This window comes from Natrix helvetica (genome assembly GCF_964273705.1).
Source record: "Natrix helvetica genome assembly, chromosome: 7".
Lineage (NCBI taxonomy): Eukaryota > Metazoa > Chordata > Lepidosauria > Squamata > Natricidae > Natrix > Natrix helvetica.
This window is the reverse complement of record NC_138558.1, coordinates 18,216,452-18,233,336: the sequence shown is the minus strand read 5'-3', so window position 1 is coordinate 18,233,336 and position 16,885 is coordinate 18,216,452. Positions and strand designations below refer to the sequence as shown.

Sequence of the window (16,885 nt, the reverse complement as noted above, 5' to 3'; positions counted from 1 at the left end):
ACTTGACATGAAGAACTATTCTATTGTAGAATCCTGGACCATTCTAGCTCAAATACTTTCATCACACTTACCTTGGAGTCCTGCGAAAAAATCAGGTGGAATGATGGCTGATGACCTCTTTCTATCGGTCCACCATAGAAAATGTTCTCACATATTGCGTTACAGTATGGTATGCTGGTTTAACAGCTGCGGGCAGGAAGGCACTACAGACAGCGATCAATTTGGCACAAGAAACCATTGGTTGCCCTCTGACACCACTGGATGTCATTGCTAGGTCTTGCTGCTTTAGCAGAGTAAGGAAGATACTCAGAGATGATTCACACCCTGGTCAGTGTCTCTTTGCACTTCTACCATCAGGCAAAAGACTTCAAAGTATAGCCAGCCAAACAAATAGGTTTAAAAATAGTTTCTATCCTTGGGCTGTCAGACTTTTAAATACAACCACAATCACTCCATGCACGCGCGGAAAACGTATGACTAGTTTTTCTTTTTCTTTCTTTTTTCATTTCTTCTATAATTTTGCACCAGTGGGGCTAAAACCAATTTTGCTGTATTTCCTTTGTACAATGACAATGAAGACTATACTATACGCAGAAAACTTTTATTAAAGCCATTTTAAATTCTCAGTTAATGCAATTAACTTGCAACAGCGTAAAATAACAATGATTAAAATTGCTGTTAACCAGGAAATAAATTATTCGCATGTTATATCTTGCATACGTGTGCATATGTAGGTGCATGTATTGTCCATCTGTGTACAGTTAGTCCTGAACCTATGACAATTGAGCATGAAATTTCTGTTGCTAAGTGAGACATTTGTTAAGTGAGCTTTGCCGCATTTCATGACCTTTCTGGCCACAGAAGTGAATGGCTGCAATGAAGTTCACAACACAGTTGTTAACTGAACCTGGCTTCTCCATTGACTTTGCTTGTCAGGGGGTGATGATCACATGACCCTGGGGCCCTGCAACCATCCCAAATATAGCCAAATCTGAATTTTGATCAGGTCACCAAAGGGATGCTGCAATGGTTGTAAGTGTGAAAAATGACGATAAGCCACTGTTTTCACTGCAGTTGTAACTTTGAATGGTCACTAAGTAAACCGTTGTTAGTGGAGAGCTACCTGTATATGGATATATGACAAAGTTAAAAACTGTATATATGTTACAGCAGGGGGTGTCAAACTTGATTTATTGAGGGCTGCATCAGGGTTGTTTGACCTCAGGGGGCACGGGGGGGCCATGGCCAGCCCGTCACTTCTGTCGGGGGTGCCTCTAGTGGCCCGAGCGCTCTGTCAGTGAAAACAGCATTCGGGAGGGCCGCCTGCAGCCCTCCTGAACTCCGTTTTCCTGGCAGGGGTACCGTGGGCTGGTCCTTTGCTGTTACCAGGACAGCCCTGCGGGCCAGATCTAAGCACCCTGTGGGCCGGATTTACCCCCTGGGCCTTGAGTTTGACACCCCTGTGTTACAGTGTCATGGTTACATCATTGGAAGATCTAAGGCTAGTGAGGCTTCATCTCCGAGGCTTCCCAATGGGACCATTAAGAATCAACATCAACTTAAGTCATATATAACCAATTCATCAAGTGCTAGAGACTGGAGGAAAGACACAAAGGAACTTATGCCATCTTAAAGATAAAACATTAAAAACAATTTTATTCGGCAATGCATTTGCCACTTAGAAAATTAATACCAAACTTCTTGTGATATCGTTTAATAATCTGTCATTATTCAACAGTTCCGTTTTACATGCAAGTCAGAGGTTGGTTGCCAATTTTTTTGCTACCGATTCAGGTGCGGTCCTGCGTGCGCAGAAGTGTCCGGGCAGGTGGGCGGAGCCTCCCACCAGCAACCCACCTCTGATGCAAGTACAAATATTAGGAAATGATTATTCTAACATTTATTCCATATTATTTTTTACACACACGCACACACACAATTTTCTACATGTAAAAGCATTTAAAACAGTGGTTCTCAACCTTCCCAATGTCATGACCCTTTAATACAGTTCCTCATGTTGTGGTGACCCCTAACCATCTCGGTTCCTAAGACCATTGAAAATATGTGTTTTCCAATGGTCTTAGGTGACCCCTGTGAAAGGGCCGCTCGACTCTCAAAGAGGTCCCAACTCACAGGTTGAGAACCACTGTTTTAAAACATTATGTTCCCACAAAAAAAAATCTACAGCAATACATTTCTTATATTTTAAAGTGCTTTTTGTGGAATATTTCAGATTGCATACGATAGAAAACCTTGCTCAGTTCTTATCATCTCAGCTCAGCTATAAAACCATCACTGCTGGAAAGCTTGTTATTTTTTCATCCACAATATATATTTTATATATATGTAGGCCAACCTGTTTATGGTTATTACTCTAATTAGGGAAGCATTTTTCCATGCTCTGCAAGCCCCCAGAGGCTTTAAGCCATCATCCAAAATGATGCGAGCTTTCCATTTTTGCAGTAAGATAAATTGGAAACGAATGAAGTCCTAATAAGAGCAGTCTTGTGCTTTTCAGATATGCTCCATTACAAAGCTATGTTTTTATAAGGTACCCTGAAAAGAAAAAGGTTCGCATTTATTTTAAGACCATATTGGTGTTTCTTAATATTTCATTCAAACAAGATGAAAAAACACCATGGTCCTAGAAGATGGAAGAGGTTAGTCTGTGAAAGTTTGTATCTTAACCCCAACCATCTTTTTCTCTGGAAGACTATTCAGAAGTTCTTTACATTTTGAAGAGCCTCATTTCTTCAAAGAGGCTGGGATGAAACCCCAAGCTATCATCCACGACACTTTATTATACCAGAATGGTTTTCTATTATGCCAACTTTCATTTACATCCTTCATTCCATTGTACGTTAAGTTTGGTTTTAATTTTTGTTATGTGGTACAACCACTCCTTATTTCGTGACTGAGTTCCATTCCAACGACCAGCATGTTAAGCAAAATTATCTTTGTTTACAGTATTTTTTTCATAATTTTTTTTACAAAACGCAATAAAATCGAACACAGCCTAATAAAATGCAAAACAGTAGAGAAAAAAGAACCAAAAGTGTAGAAAGAACTGAAAAAAAAAAACAATAGAAGCTCCGATTTCCTTTAATTACACTTACAAAATTCTATCTCATTCCAGTTACATTTTTTTTTAAATTATGGGTTAATTCCACCTTTGTATCTTTTCATTGTCTTCACCATCTATTCCTCTGTTGTAGGTCGTGTTGAGCCATTCCATTTTTTGAACATGTAATAGCTTTGCTGCACTTTCCACATATGAAAACAAAGTTCTGTGACTCTGTGCGCGTGTGTGAGACAGAGAGAAAGAGGGAAAGAAAGGGAAAAGAAAGAGAGAGAAGTGAGAGGAGAGAGATATCATGATAAAAAGGTAAAGGTTCCCTTCACACATATGTGCTACTCTAGGGGGCAGTGCTCATCTCCGTTTCAAAGCCGAAGAGCCAGCGCTGTCCGAAGACATCTCCGTGGTCATATGTCCGGCATGACTAAATGCCAAAGGCACATGGAACGTTGTTACCTTCCCACCAAAGGTGGTTCCTATTTTTCTACTTACATTTTTTACGTGCTTTCAAACTGTTGGGTTGGCAGAAGCTGGGACAAGTAACGGGAGCTCACTCCATTATGCAGTGCTAGGGATTTGAACCGCTGAACTGCTGACCTTTCTGATTGGCAAGCTCAGTTTCTTAGCCACTGCGTCCCTCTAGAGATCATGATACTGCATAGTTAAAAGAAGAATCTGAGTTGCAGCAAGCAATTCTCATTGAGAAGGCAGTTTAAATGTCCTTGTTTTCCAGATCATTGTATTAAAAGCAGCCACAGGTAAATACACTGCAGTATACAGTATGTGAAAAAAAAACCCAGCTGTCAAGTGTATCATTGTTGTTAAATATTAACCCTTTTTGAGTGAAAGCCTTTCTCAAAGACGCTAAAGGAGCTAAAACTTCCCAAGGGCTGGCTCAGCTGTTTTTAAAACTTTTCTTCGGTGTGCGCACATGCCCAAAAGCACAAACCACTCTCTGTACTGGACTCTTAGTGGACTGTGAAGAGTTTTTGCTAGTGCATATGTGTACAGATAACAGGAAGCATCTTCAAAGCAGCTGAGCTGACCTTCCCAGGGAGAACAGCTGCTTTAATACTTCAAGGAGGGAGCTTCACTCGCACCATTGGGCTTTATGAAGTTCCAGTTGAATGCTTTGCAATCCTAGTTATGATTTTCTAAGTGATATTGAGTTCAGTAAGTACAGCTCAACATTCACTTTCTATAAACAGGCACTTCTCTCGGTCAATTCCAATGGCTTGCTTAGCTTTGTTCCACGAGCAGAATATCAGTTGGCACGTAACTAAAACTGTGAATGTTTAATTGACTTTACACCTTCTCCCTAAATAGCTTCCCGATGTGAGTCAGTGATTATCTTGTGAGTTTGCTTCCCGTTCCTGCATTGTAAGTACCCACCATTTCAATGAAGAGATAACGTCAGTTTGAGAAGCTAAATTAACAAAATTAACTACTGGTAACCATTGATCAAATCCAGATTTGATTGACATGGCATTCCTGAACTAATGCACACATTATATATTACATCTCTGTGAATTTTCAGGCTTTGCTCCTAACTAACCTGACATTTTAAAATTATTATAATGCAAGGAAACAACCAAATGGCCAAACGGAGAGGAATGGAACAGTACTGCGCTATTTTAATAGCTAGGCAAAGGTAAAGGTTCCCCTCGCACATATGTGCTAGTCATTCCCGACTCTAGGGGGCAATGCTCATCTCCATTTCAAAGCCGAAGAGCCAGCATTGTCCAAAGACGTCTCCATGGTAATGTGGCCGGCATGACTAAACACTGAAGGCTCATGTTACCTTCCCACCAAAGTGGTTCCTATTTTTCTACTTGCATTTTACATGCTTTCGAACTGCTAGGTTGGCAGAAGCTGGGACAAGTAACGGGAGCTGACTCCGTTATAAGGCGCTAGGGATTCAAACCGCCGAACTGCTGACCTTTCTGATCGACAAGCTCAGCGTCTTAGCCACTGAGCCACTGCATCCCTTGATTTTAATAGCTAGATCTCTGTAAAACCTGATTAATTTTGGAATAATCATACAGAGGAGAGCAATTATTTTTTATTTTATTGTTTTAATGTAGGCACGAAGAACCAAAAGTTTAGCTGTGGAAGAATAGGAACAATAACAATGATAGGGAACACACTGCACTTTATGGCCATCGAAACTAAAATGCTGCGCCTTTTAAAAGTCACGTAATCTTCAAGAACAGTTTCAGTTATTGAAGAACTATGAAAACAAGTATTTGAATGAACAAACTGCATTAAACCATTTTAAACCAGCCAACCATTTTCTAAAAACATTACATGCAATTTTTTGAAAATTTAAGATTTCGAAATTCAAAATAAGGATTGAATAAAACTTCACTATCATACAGTGAAAGAAACATCCAAAATGTATTTATAATACATTTGTGAAAATAATTTCAGGCGTTATAATAAGTTTCTCTAAATAAAAACTAAATAAGTCAGGATACTTACTACGTGCTGATTTTTTGACTGTAAAATCAAAGGCTTCTATACCAAGTGCAAGACAAGGATTTCTCAGAATCATTTTGGAAGCTTTGATAGGAAGTGGCAGTTTTTTTTTTTTTCACTTATGAAATTTAAATTGCACAAAGTATACCGTTGATTGAGATGTCCCATGACAACAAATGTTTCTTAGAGGAATTGAAATGCCCTATTAAGTGGTTTTAGTGAAAGCCACGATCTTTCGCTGACTTCTACTTTGCCCTTAGTATAGTGTAATTTTCATTTTTTTCCCATCATGCTCTTTCTGGTCACTCCTAACACACACTAGAAAATTAATAATAAAATCTCAATGAATTTCTAATATTACCAAGACCTTGTCTGAAGCCGGATATGAGTATTCCCAGAAGTTAAACTTCACCCTAAATTAAGATTTTATTGAATGCCAAGTTCAGTGAGAAAAGCTTTGAAGACATCCTTAATATAGTACAGTTCAACCAGTCAGCCGAGTGACTTTGTGTTGAACAATGAATGGCTTACATTTTGAAATTTAGCTTTAAGGGCATAGAGATTATTCTAGATTACCATTTCCTAATGCATAAATGAATGTTTTGTGTTGCTAAAATGGTAGAAAAACATACTCTCTGTTGTCAAAGCTTTTAGCATAGTCTTGATGCCTTTAATAAATTATACTTTTAGAGTTTAACAGTTTAAATCAGGGGTGTCCAAACTTGGGAACTTTAAGACTTGTGGACTTCAACTCCCAGAATTCCCCAGCCAGCATGTTGAAGTCCACGAGTTGAAGTCCACAAGTCTTAAAGTTCCCAAGTTTGGACACCCCTGGTTTAAATAGACTTGCAGTCGTCATCATAGTAGCCTAAACACTTGCAACGGAAGATGGTTCCTGTAAAGTTACCTCTAGCTTTTTGTAGTGTTTTATTTAGTGTTCCTTTTTCATTGTACAAACAAGGTTGAACGCAACAGTACGTTCTCCTAGAGAAAAAAAACATCAAGCTCATTAGAATCCCAGGAGCTACTGTTATCATGAAGTAATTGACCACATTACTATAGATGGTTAAGTATCGCAAAGTGAAATCAGAGAATGCTTTGTGCTAAGGCTAAATACAGTATCAGATAAACCTCGTTGGAAAAGATAGAATTGCAGTTCCTATTGATGGTCTCCGGCTTGGAAAGAACATTAGGCAATCTTTGTACACAACTTTGTCAGCTATTGTGTTTCCTACCAGCTGACGAAAGAAAGAAAAAAGAAGTAAGACCAAATACAGGCAGGAAGTAAGACCAAATACTCGACCCAGAATTTATGTTGCTAAGTGAGAAATTTGTTAAGTGAGTTTTGCTCCATTTTACAACTTTTCTTGCCACCTTTGTTAAGCGAATCAGTGCAGTTGTTAAATTAATAACGCAGCTGTTGGGTGGATCCGGCTTTCCCATCTTGACAGCAGATCGCAAAATATGATCACATGACCCGGGACATTGCAATGGTCATAACTATAAGCAGGAGTGGGCTTCAAAAATTTTAGCAAGGGGTTTTCTGCCCGGCTGCTCGGTGGGTGTGGCCTAGTTGGCCTCCTGCACCATGGTGAGAGGGGGCATTTTTGCCCTCCCCGGGCCCTGGAGGCTTTCCTCAAGCCTCTGGGAGAAAACAGCCTCCCCAGGTTCTGGAGAACCTCTGGAAACGGACCCAAATTTCCGGTAGGCCCGTTTTTCTCCCTCCTGAGCCTCCGTGTGCGCTCTGCATTTACCTGCATTCAAAACAGGCGACATAGGGACTCCTGAGAGGGTGGGGGCAGCCAGGAGTGGGATTTGGGGTTCTCCAAACTGCACAGAACAGAATCTTAGCTAGGTCACCCTCTGCCTCGTTACTCCTAGGGTTTCCCTACTCCTCTGCTTCTCTCTCCAAGATCAATGTACTCCTCCAAGCGTGTAGATTGAGATAAGAAGCCAGAGCCCTGATCTTCTTCCCCACACTTGTCACGACATCACCACCGGAAGAACAAAAACTCATTTTTTTCAATGCCGTTGCAATTTCGAACAGTCACTACATGAACTGTAAAGGTATACGGCTACTTTGCTGTGATGGTATTAAACTCAGAGGCATTAAAACAAAGCATTGACTATGTAATTCCACAGTTATGTTTATTGATGTGTACATCAGGTCAAGTTAAAGACTAGGCTCTTTACAACAACTGAACAGATAGATAAATGACAACAGAAGCAGTTATGTGTTTAAGCAAAGATGAAAAAAAAAACCACTTGTTTTAAAACAGAGCAATGCAATAAAATGAGGCCTGTTATCAAGATCGTTAGAATATAAATTGATTGAAACAAAACTAACGTCACAAAAAATACAGAATAACCAAGTCCAACTTTATTCATTTATTGCTTTTTGAAAATCACCCCAAAACTCTTGATTCGCAGGATATGAAGACCAAACCATCTTTAATTTTTACCTTAGCTCTTGTACCAGAGGGACATTAGTCTATTTACAAAGAATGATGTACTAATTAATTACAATATGCAACCGTTTGTTCTTCATCTAGGCTTTCATAAATAAGGTGAATTGCAATCCTGTCTTACAAAATAAGTGGCTTGTTATCTATGGAAAGTGTACATAAATTACCCACTCAACTATCCACCTCTCCTCCTGTGTCATATTTCCCATTTTTAATAACAGCAGCTAGCTCAATCTTCCTCAATTGGCAGAGCCTGAAATTTCAATTCTCCAGATTCTCAGTCACGGGAAGCCTATGCATTTCCTGAATGCAGAGCAAAATAACTTCTCAAATAACTTCTGGACATTTGCCACTAAAGTCAAAGTCACCTTATTCTACAAATTGTAATTCACCCTGTGAAATGCTGATTGATAACCATATTTCTCCTACAATACATAGATATGGTATTTATATATGAATGAATCATATTTATTAATGAATGAAAAAAAATCTAAATAAGTTAAGGAATAAAGAATAAACTTCATATGTAGGGGCTAGATACAGACTTAGAACAGATCCATAAAAAACAATAGAAGCTAAATTAAATATGGTTAATTTAAATTCCTTTGATTATAATTTTGGCTAACTCTGATCCAGTCTATTTATTCCATGCTTGTCAAATGAAAATGCTGGAATACTTACAACACTGGAATGAATACTATTGAAGATTTAATATCATCCCCTTTTTGTGATGTCATCACGACACAACTTACACAAAGTTCAATATAATCCTCCTTTCTTTAGTAAATACCTGGGAACTCTAAATTGGTTCCAATATGGAAATACTATCGTTTATTATGCAAAATTATCATAGTTCAGCTCTGACTGATCCATCGTACACACAAAAAGCATCCACTATGAGTCTCAAGGCCATTCTGAAAATGTATTATGAGGACAACTTGACTACAAGAGGTCTTCAGGTTGTAAATGTTAATGTATTCAAATTATGCCTTTCTTTGTTTTAATGCTTGTTTTGTTCTCGGGTATCATAATTTTTAATTTCTTAAGAGTTTCCAAAAAAGTAATAGTAGCCAATGTCTCCCTGGATTCCCAAGGTCAACATCTGCAAATGGCAAGTGTAGCAATGTGACCCAATGTGCAATGTGACAATCTGCCATTTGTGTGAAGTGTCAATGTCACACAAAAGTGGGAAGCATGAATCAGGACACTAAGCTCACCAACTTGCAAATTTTGACCTTTCCCCTACCCTCATAAAGATCCTTGACTCAGCCTTCTTGTACAGTTTATTTAAATTCTTTGCTCGTTTGGGAATCTATCCACTTATTCTTTTAAACCTTTGCATTAAAGAACATATTACATTATCAATTGTCTTTCCTTTTTTATCTCTCTCTTCTTCCTACTGTTATCAAAAGAGGAGCGGAGATATATAGGGTGAAAAATTAGTTCATAAGTTGACTTACTTACTTACACACACACACAAAGCAAACAAGCATTTCGACGTAATTCAGTATGTATTTTACATATATATGATTAAAGCAGCTGATGACAAATCCATAAAAGAAAATAAAAATCTTCAGTACTTACTATAACAATAGTACTTAGACTTATATACCGCTTCATAGTGCTTTACAGCCCTCTCTAAGCGGTTTACAGAGCCAGCATATTGCCCCCAACAATCTGGGCCCCCGGAAGGATGGAAGGATGAGTCAACCTTGAACCAAGACTTGAATTGCCAAACTTCTGGCAGCCGACAGTCAGCAGAAGTAGCCTGCAGTACTGCACTCTAACCACTGCACAACCACAGTTCACTACCTTCAAAAGCTGGAACTAAAATCCTCTAGCCTTTTCTGTGTGTTACAACCAAATAAGTGCTATGTGCACACAATGTAAATGAAAAGTAAGGGCTTAATTTATGTGAATCTGAGCTTACCTCAATCCTATCTATGTGTACTACTTAGACTTCTTTTGATATCTGCTACTCTTTCAAGACAATGTGCATATGCGTCCTGAACACTTACAGAACTTTTCATCAGTGAGGACTTCAAGACTTAATGGATAACGTTTATTTTACTTTTTAGGCATTATTTCTGAAGGTTAAAAAAAAAGTAAAGGCAAAAAGCAAATGTTATGCCTGGTGGGAATTAAAGGAACTATGTGGAGACATAACGTTTTCAATTTTTTCTCAAAAACAATGTTTTCTTTTGTGCCAAAAGTTGTATTTGCTAGCTTGATTTTGGAAAATCTAAATATCTTAACAGTTCATTGGGCAGAATACAAGCGTATGAATTGTGCATTTCAAAGGGGTTTGGAAACTCTACTAAGCAGGGTTAGATACCTGAAGTCAGAAGAGACCTAATGAAGATTACTCTTCTCAGTTCTGTTGTGGCCCGCCAGCGGGGAGGTTGGGGAGGAACATGGGCCAGTCCTGGAATCTGGGGAAGGCTCTGACAAGTGCTCTGCATCAGAGGCAGAGATGGAGCCGGGGCTGTCTGACAGTTATCAGCTGCCTTCGGAGTCAGACATCAGCAAGGCAGATGAATAGCTGGAGCCTGATCCCAGTGTGCGCATGCACAGAGTTGCCAGATGAAGGGAAGAGCTAAGGAACAAGGGTCGACTTGGGAGTAAGGCCACAGGTGGACAGTGAATGGCCCCTCCCATAGGGAATAAAAGAGGAGCGAAAGGGGAGTGGTGTTTGCAGGAGACAATTAGTTCATTCCTGCATTCTTGCCAAGTATTGTGGCATCTGAAAGATATCGGCCTGGCTACTCTCCAAGCCTAATAAAGGTCGCTAATTGTGAACTATCTTGAAAGGCTGTGGGAGAGGAAAGACTTTGCTGGAGAGAAATTCACTGTAAATTAAATAAAAGTGGTTTATCGGGACAAGGTCTCGGCTTCGTGCTTTTGGCGGAAGCCTAAGTCAGAACAAGTTCACTGACAAATATTTCTTTGATAAATAGCTCGATTCTACCTGAACAGATCAATTAACCAAAATGTTTGTCCCTACCTGCAAAGCAGCTATAAACCCAATTCTAAATTTGCTAGGTATCAGGGTCCATCCTCTTTACTTTCTGCAGTATCCAAGCAGCTGCGTTATGGCTTATGGCATTTAAATAACAATGCAGGATTTGCTACCAAGTATTGGATTAAGGCAAAGTATTAGTTGATTATAAAAACCAATCAGCAATGTCCACTTCTTTTACATTTATTCTCATTAACAAGAAACATCTAGCTTCAATCTTTCATTATATACTTTAACTCAGCTATTTCCAAACTGGCGTCCTTCAAATAAATTCTGGATTGAAAATTTCTGTTTCGCAACTGAAGCAGAATGAAAAGCTCTCAGACCAAAGCTAATTAATTAATTATCCCCCTTTCTATTTCATGTGAAGGCATTAAACCCTATTGCTTCCCGTATCTTTGCTTCTACAAATTTAAAGTTTATATAAATACATCTTGAAAACCAACACCCAGCCCTGTTCTTTTCTTGTCCTCCCATTTGTTGGAGTAACCTTTCATGTTTTAGATGTTCACAGAGTGAGCATGTTTCTTGCATAGAGGCTTATCCTTCTTGGAGAAGAAAGTCTGGCCCTCCAAACTCTCACAGCATACCTGAAATAGCATAAAATTAATTAAAGGCCAGTGTTCCACAACTTCATATACATACATAAAATACAGGTCCTTTCAGTACTCAGTGCTTTATTGAACTTAATTAGATTTCTTTGCTTTTTCGTCATTGTGAATTGTTATACAAAAACGGGATCTGCAAGAAAAGTGGTGCAAAATGTCCTTGTTCGGATATTGATATTAACTTCCAAATTCTGTAATCTATTTATCATCTTCTTGAAGTTTCTTCTTTGTTTCTGACTGAGAATCAACTACATTTTCCATGGCCACTAACAATTTTTTATTCTATAAATAAAAATAATAAATTCGTGTATAAATACGAATAATAAATTCTCTATGGGCAATTGAGAATTCTGCTACACTTTTTTTGCTATTGTTGACTTCTTGGGGGTGGGGTGGCCTAGTGATGAAAATGCTCACCTCCCACTCAGAAGGTTGAAAGTTCAATCCTAGGTAGTGGCAGATGTTACTCTTCTAGGCCTCTAACCTTTTGGGCACCAGGGACTGGTTCCAAGGAGAGAGGTTTTCCCATGGACCAGAGGGAACGTGATTTCACGTGCTGCCCTCACCCTGTGCATGGTACTTTGTTTGCGCGGACCGGGTTTTGGCATGCTGTGGATGGGTCCCGATCTGCAGACTGGGATTTGGGGACCCATCTTCTAAGGCACAAAGAAAATATATCTGCTGCAAACTACCGTGTTTCTTTTGACCTCCAAAATAAGCACTTGGCCTTATTTTCAGGGAGGTCTTATTATTTTTGAAGTGCAGGAAGCGGCGAGCGTGGTCACTTTATGGCTGCTACTGTGTTTCAATCTTTTCAGGAAGGGCTTATTTTTGGGGGAACGCTTATTTTAGCGCATGCACTCAAAAGTCTTTTTTGGCTTACTATCTGGGGAGGTCTTATTTTCGGGGAACTAGGGTACATGTGATGACAGGAAGGGCATCTGGCCAGTAAACAGGCTGTTCCCCAACTCTACCCCAAATTAAGGTATTACAGAGTTGTAAAAAAGGAGTGTTTATTGTTGACTTCTGCATAGTTTTCCCCAACTTTTCCTGATTGTTGCAATTAAATGTTTCTGAACTGCGTTTTACAATTGCAATCATGCCAAAGTGATATATGGTAAAACAAAAATCGTACAATAAAAATCAAATATTAACACTAGGCATTACATTATATGTTTTTAGTCTTTGAAAGTCAACATTAGCACCACGAATAGGCCTGGAAATAAAATAATTGTGTTTCTAATGTTGAACACAATGTAGGAATGACCAATACTCAATACTAAGCTTTCATAAGCAGTTGAAGTTTAAACCCCCTTGTAATAGCAACCCAACATCTAACACATTACATGTTGCCTAGACAAGATCAAAGCATGAGTAACGGAGTAGCAACAACTATAATCCCTGATGATAAATGATGGAGTTCTGTGTTAAATGACTATTGCTTGCAGATTTGAACTTCTTCATGCTCTTGTTAATGAGAAGCTGCAGCTACATTCATGATCTGCTTGTGGGCTTTTCATTAGAGAACAGAATGTTGGACTAGATGCTGGATATTTTGCTCTGCCAGCTTGGCTAGTTCTTATCTTTTACACCTCCTGCACATTCCTCCATACATGATTCATAACACGTTTTTATACTTACTGAGCACACAAAACAGGTATCATGCCAAGTATGACCCAGGGCTTCCAGAAACCTGTCCCCAGCTTCAATAGGGAACTCACATCCATGGCACATGGAACCAAATAATGCATAATAATCTGTAGAATACATAATGTGGACACTTTAAAGAATACCAGCAATTTTAGCAAAATCCACAAGAGAATAAATGCTGTATGCCTACAACAGTGGCAACGTTCTTGAAGACTTTTTCTCTTTGTAGTTTTAACAACCCACTCTTGCTTGTAGGAGGATTAAATATTTTGCTATTTTGCAATCTGATTAATCTAACGGTACAAAATTAGTTATCACCACCAGATGGCCAGCAAAGAAAATATAGAGAATTCTTTGCTGCTCTCCAATGTCTGCCCTGATTTGGTAAGATGAAAAAAAAATCACAGCTAAGTAGCTATATGGGAATTATTAGGGTCACTGTAATTTTCAAATAACTTTTCTTTTTTGCATCAAACAATTTGATTCTGTAAAAGGATCAAGATGAAATATCATTCATATGGTAAAGGATATAATGAAAGAATCACATGCAAAGCGGAATTTATCAAATATTTTCCTAAGCCACGTGACTATTTCATACAACTCTTTTTATATTCCTGTGATGGCGAACCTGTGGCACGCGGAGCCATATCTGAGGGTACGTGAGGCATTGTCCTACAGCTCCAGCGTGCATGCACGCACTGGCCAGCCAATTTTCAGCCTTCCGGAGGGTGTGGGGAGGCTGTTTTCACCCTCCCCAGCTTCAGCCTGGGGAGAGCAAAAAACAGACCTACCAGGCCCAGTGGAAGTCAGAAAACAGGCCATTTCTGGCTTCCGGAGGACCTCTGGGGGGGGCAGGGAGGCCATTTTCACAGGGGGTATTTAATTACGGATGTGGGCACGTCCCCACACATGGTAGCGTGAGCGGGTGCGCTTTTGGCACTTGAGGGGAAAAAGGTTTGCCATCACTGTTATATTCTATACACACCGTAGGCATGTACTCCAATAACTTAGTTATTGTAGTAGAGGTGAAGAGGCCAAAGTAAAATGATGCACAATTTATTTAAGATAGGTGGTGATTTATATAAACAATCAAGTACACCTCTTTCTCCAACTACCAACTCCATGCTTGAAGTTAAATGAGAACTACTTTATCAGCTCAAGGAGCTTGCCAAATAAATGTGTATGCTATTTTTGATATGACACATTATTCAAATATATTTATTTTCAATCTGACAAGCTCTTTCATCTCTATTTCACAATATCATACTGAAAACGAATGTAGATCTGTTTAACTTGGCTCCTGCTTAGACTTTTAAGAGGTTTACAAGCTTTCTACGGAACAGTAGCCGGCGCAGACCGAAGAGCTTCTGTTTTCTTTTCTTTTCAAGCTCAGTCTTAAGATTTTTTCCCCTGTTACATTAACCATGGGAACAGTAGCCTAAAGTAATCTGTGCAAGCAAAAGGCGGATCAGAGATGTACCAAGTGTGGACAATGAATTTGTATCTCTAATTCTGTAATGTCACCTGAAAGTCCAGCTGAAGTCCAAGAAAACTCACGGGATGAATGTTCAGTTATTTTTGTTATTGCTTTGTTACTTCCATTCAAGTTGTGAAGCTGGGTTAAATCCAGGGGTGGGATTCAGCTGGTTCACACAAACCAGTTGTTAAATTACCCACCGCCACTAGCAAAGTGGATCCTAGGCGTTGCGCTGCACAGCAATGGAGAAACGGGCAATGGAGCGGCTGGCGCAAGAGAAGGAAGCCACTTTCCCTCTTTCTTCTCCCTTCTCCTCCTCCTTCCTTCATGCTGGCCGCTCCGATGCCCATTTCTCCATTGCAGCACGCAGGATCTACTTTGATTGAGGGGGGTGGGTAATTTAACAACCTGTTCACCCAGCGTCAGATTGGCCATCGCGGGGGGATCGTCCCGCATGTGTGGTGGAGCTGGCGGACAAGGATGGGCCATGCCTCCCACTGACCCTGGGCAAACTGGGTATTAAATTATTTGAATCCTTGAACTGGGTTAAGCCCCACTTCCTACTACCACTGATGATGTTGCTTAGTTTGGGTAATGAAGCTTCTGCAAGTAAACAACCAAGCTCAGCATCAAGGACCCCTCAATCCTGAACTACAAATACAGGTAGTCCTCGACTTACAACCATTTACTTAGTGACCGTTCAGAGTTACAACTGCACTGAAAAAAAGGGACTTATGACTATTTTTCACAGCTATGACCTTTGTAGCATCCCCATTGATCATGGGAAAAAATTCAGATACTTGGCAACCGGTTCATACTTATGACCATTGCTGTGTCCCAAGGTCATGTGATCACCTTTTGCGACCTTCTGACAAGCAAAATCAGCGAGGAAGCCAGATTCAATACAATACAATACAATAGCAGAGTTGGAAGGGACCTTGGAGGTCTTCTAGTCCAACCCCCTGCCTAGGCAGGAAACCCTATACCATTTCAGACGAATGGCTATCCAACATCTTCCTAAAGACTTCCAGTGTTGGGGCATTCACAACTTTTGGAGGCAAGCTGTTCCACTGATTAATTGTTCTAACTGCCAGGAAGTTTCTCTTCAGTTCTAAGTTGCTTCTCTCCTTGATTAATTTCCACCCATTGCTTCTTGTTCTACCCTCAGGTGCCTTGGAGAACAGTTTGACTCCCTCTTCTTTGTGGCAACCCCTGAGATATTGGAATACTGCTATCATGTCTCCCCTAGTCCTTCTTTCTATTAAACTAGACATACCCAGTTCCTGCAACTGTTCTTCATGTTTTAGCCTCCAGTCCCCTAATCATCTTTGTTGCTCTTCTCTGCACTCTTTCTAGAGTCTCCACATCTTTCCTACATCGTGGTGACCAAAACTGAATGCAGTATTCCAAGTTTGGCCTTACCAAGGCATTATAAAGTGGTATTAATACTTCACGTGATCTTGATTCTATCCCTCTGTTGATGCAGCCTAGAACTGTGTTGGCTTTTTTGGCAGCTGCTGCACACTGCTGGCTCATATTTAAATGGTTGTCCACTAGGACTCCAAGATCCCTTTCACAATTACTACTGTTGAGCAAGGTACCACCTATACTGTACCTGTGCATTTCATTTTTGTTGCCTAAATGTAGAACCTTACTCTTTTCACCATTGAATTTCATTTTATTAGATAGTGCCCAATGTTCAAGTTTGTCAAGATCCTTCTGTATCTTAAGCCTATCTTCTGGAGTGTTGGCTATTCCTGCCAGTTTGGTGTCATCTGCAAATTTGATGAGTTCCCCATTTATTCCCTCATCCAAATCATTGATGAAGATGTTGAAGAGTACTGGGCCTAAAACAGAGCCTTGGGGTACTCCACTGCATACTTCCCTCCATGTAGATGCAGTTCCATTGAGGACTACACGTTGAGTGCGGTTGGTCAGCCAGTTATGAATCCATCTGGTGGTGGTGCTGTCCAACCCACATTCTTCTATTCACTTAGCAACCGGGTTACTAACTTATCAAATTCAGCGATTCACTTAACAACTGTGGCAAGAATGATCGTAAAATGGGCAAAACTCACTTAATAAATGTCTCACACAGCAACAGAAATGTTG

At 39.8% G+C, this 16,885-nt stretch overlaps 1 protein-coding gene across 7 annotated transcripts in view; it reads right to left on the bottom strand.

The window, feature by feature from the left end:
- Nucleotides 1-7,683: 7,683 nt before the first annotated feature.
- PDLIM5 (PDZ and LIM domain 5) overlaps nt 7,684-16,885 on the bottom strand; it is a 243,581-nt gene continuing 234,379 nt past the window's right edge. For all 7 annotated transcript variants that reach the window (XM_081960458.1, XM_081960460.1, XM_081960463.1 and 4 more), the window contains 2 exons: nt 13,288-13,403; nt 7,684-11,628 (listed from right to left, as the gene is read on the bottom strand). In XM_081960458.1, the coding sequence (XP_081816584.1) occupies nt 11,539-11,628; nt 13,288-13,403 (206 nt within the window). In that variant the 3' untranslated portion in view covers nt 7,684-11,538. The remainder of the gene's footprint in view (nt 11,629-13,287; nt 13,404-16,885) is intronic.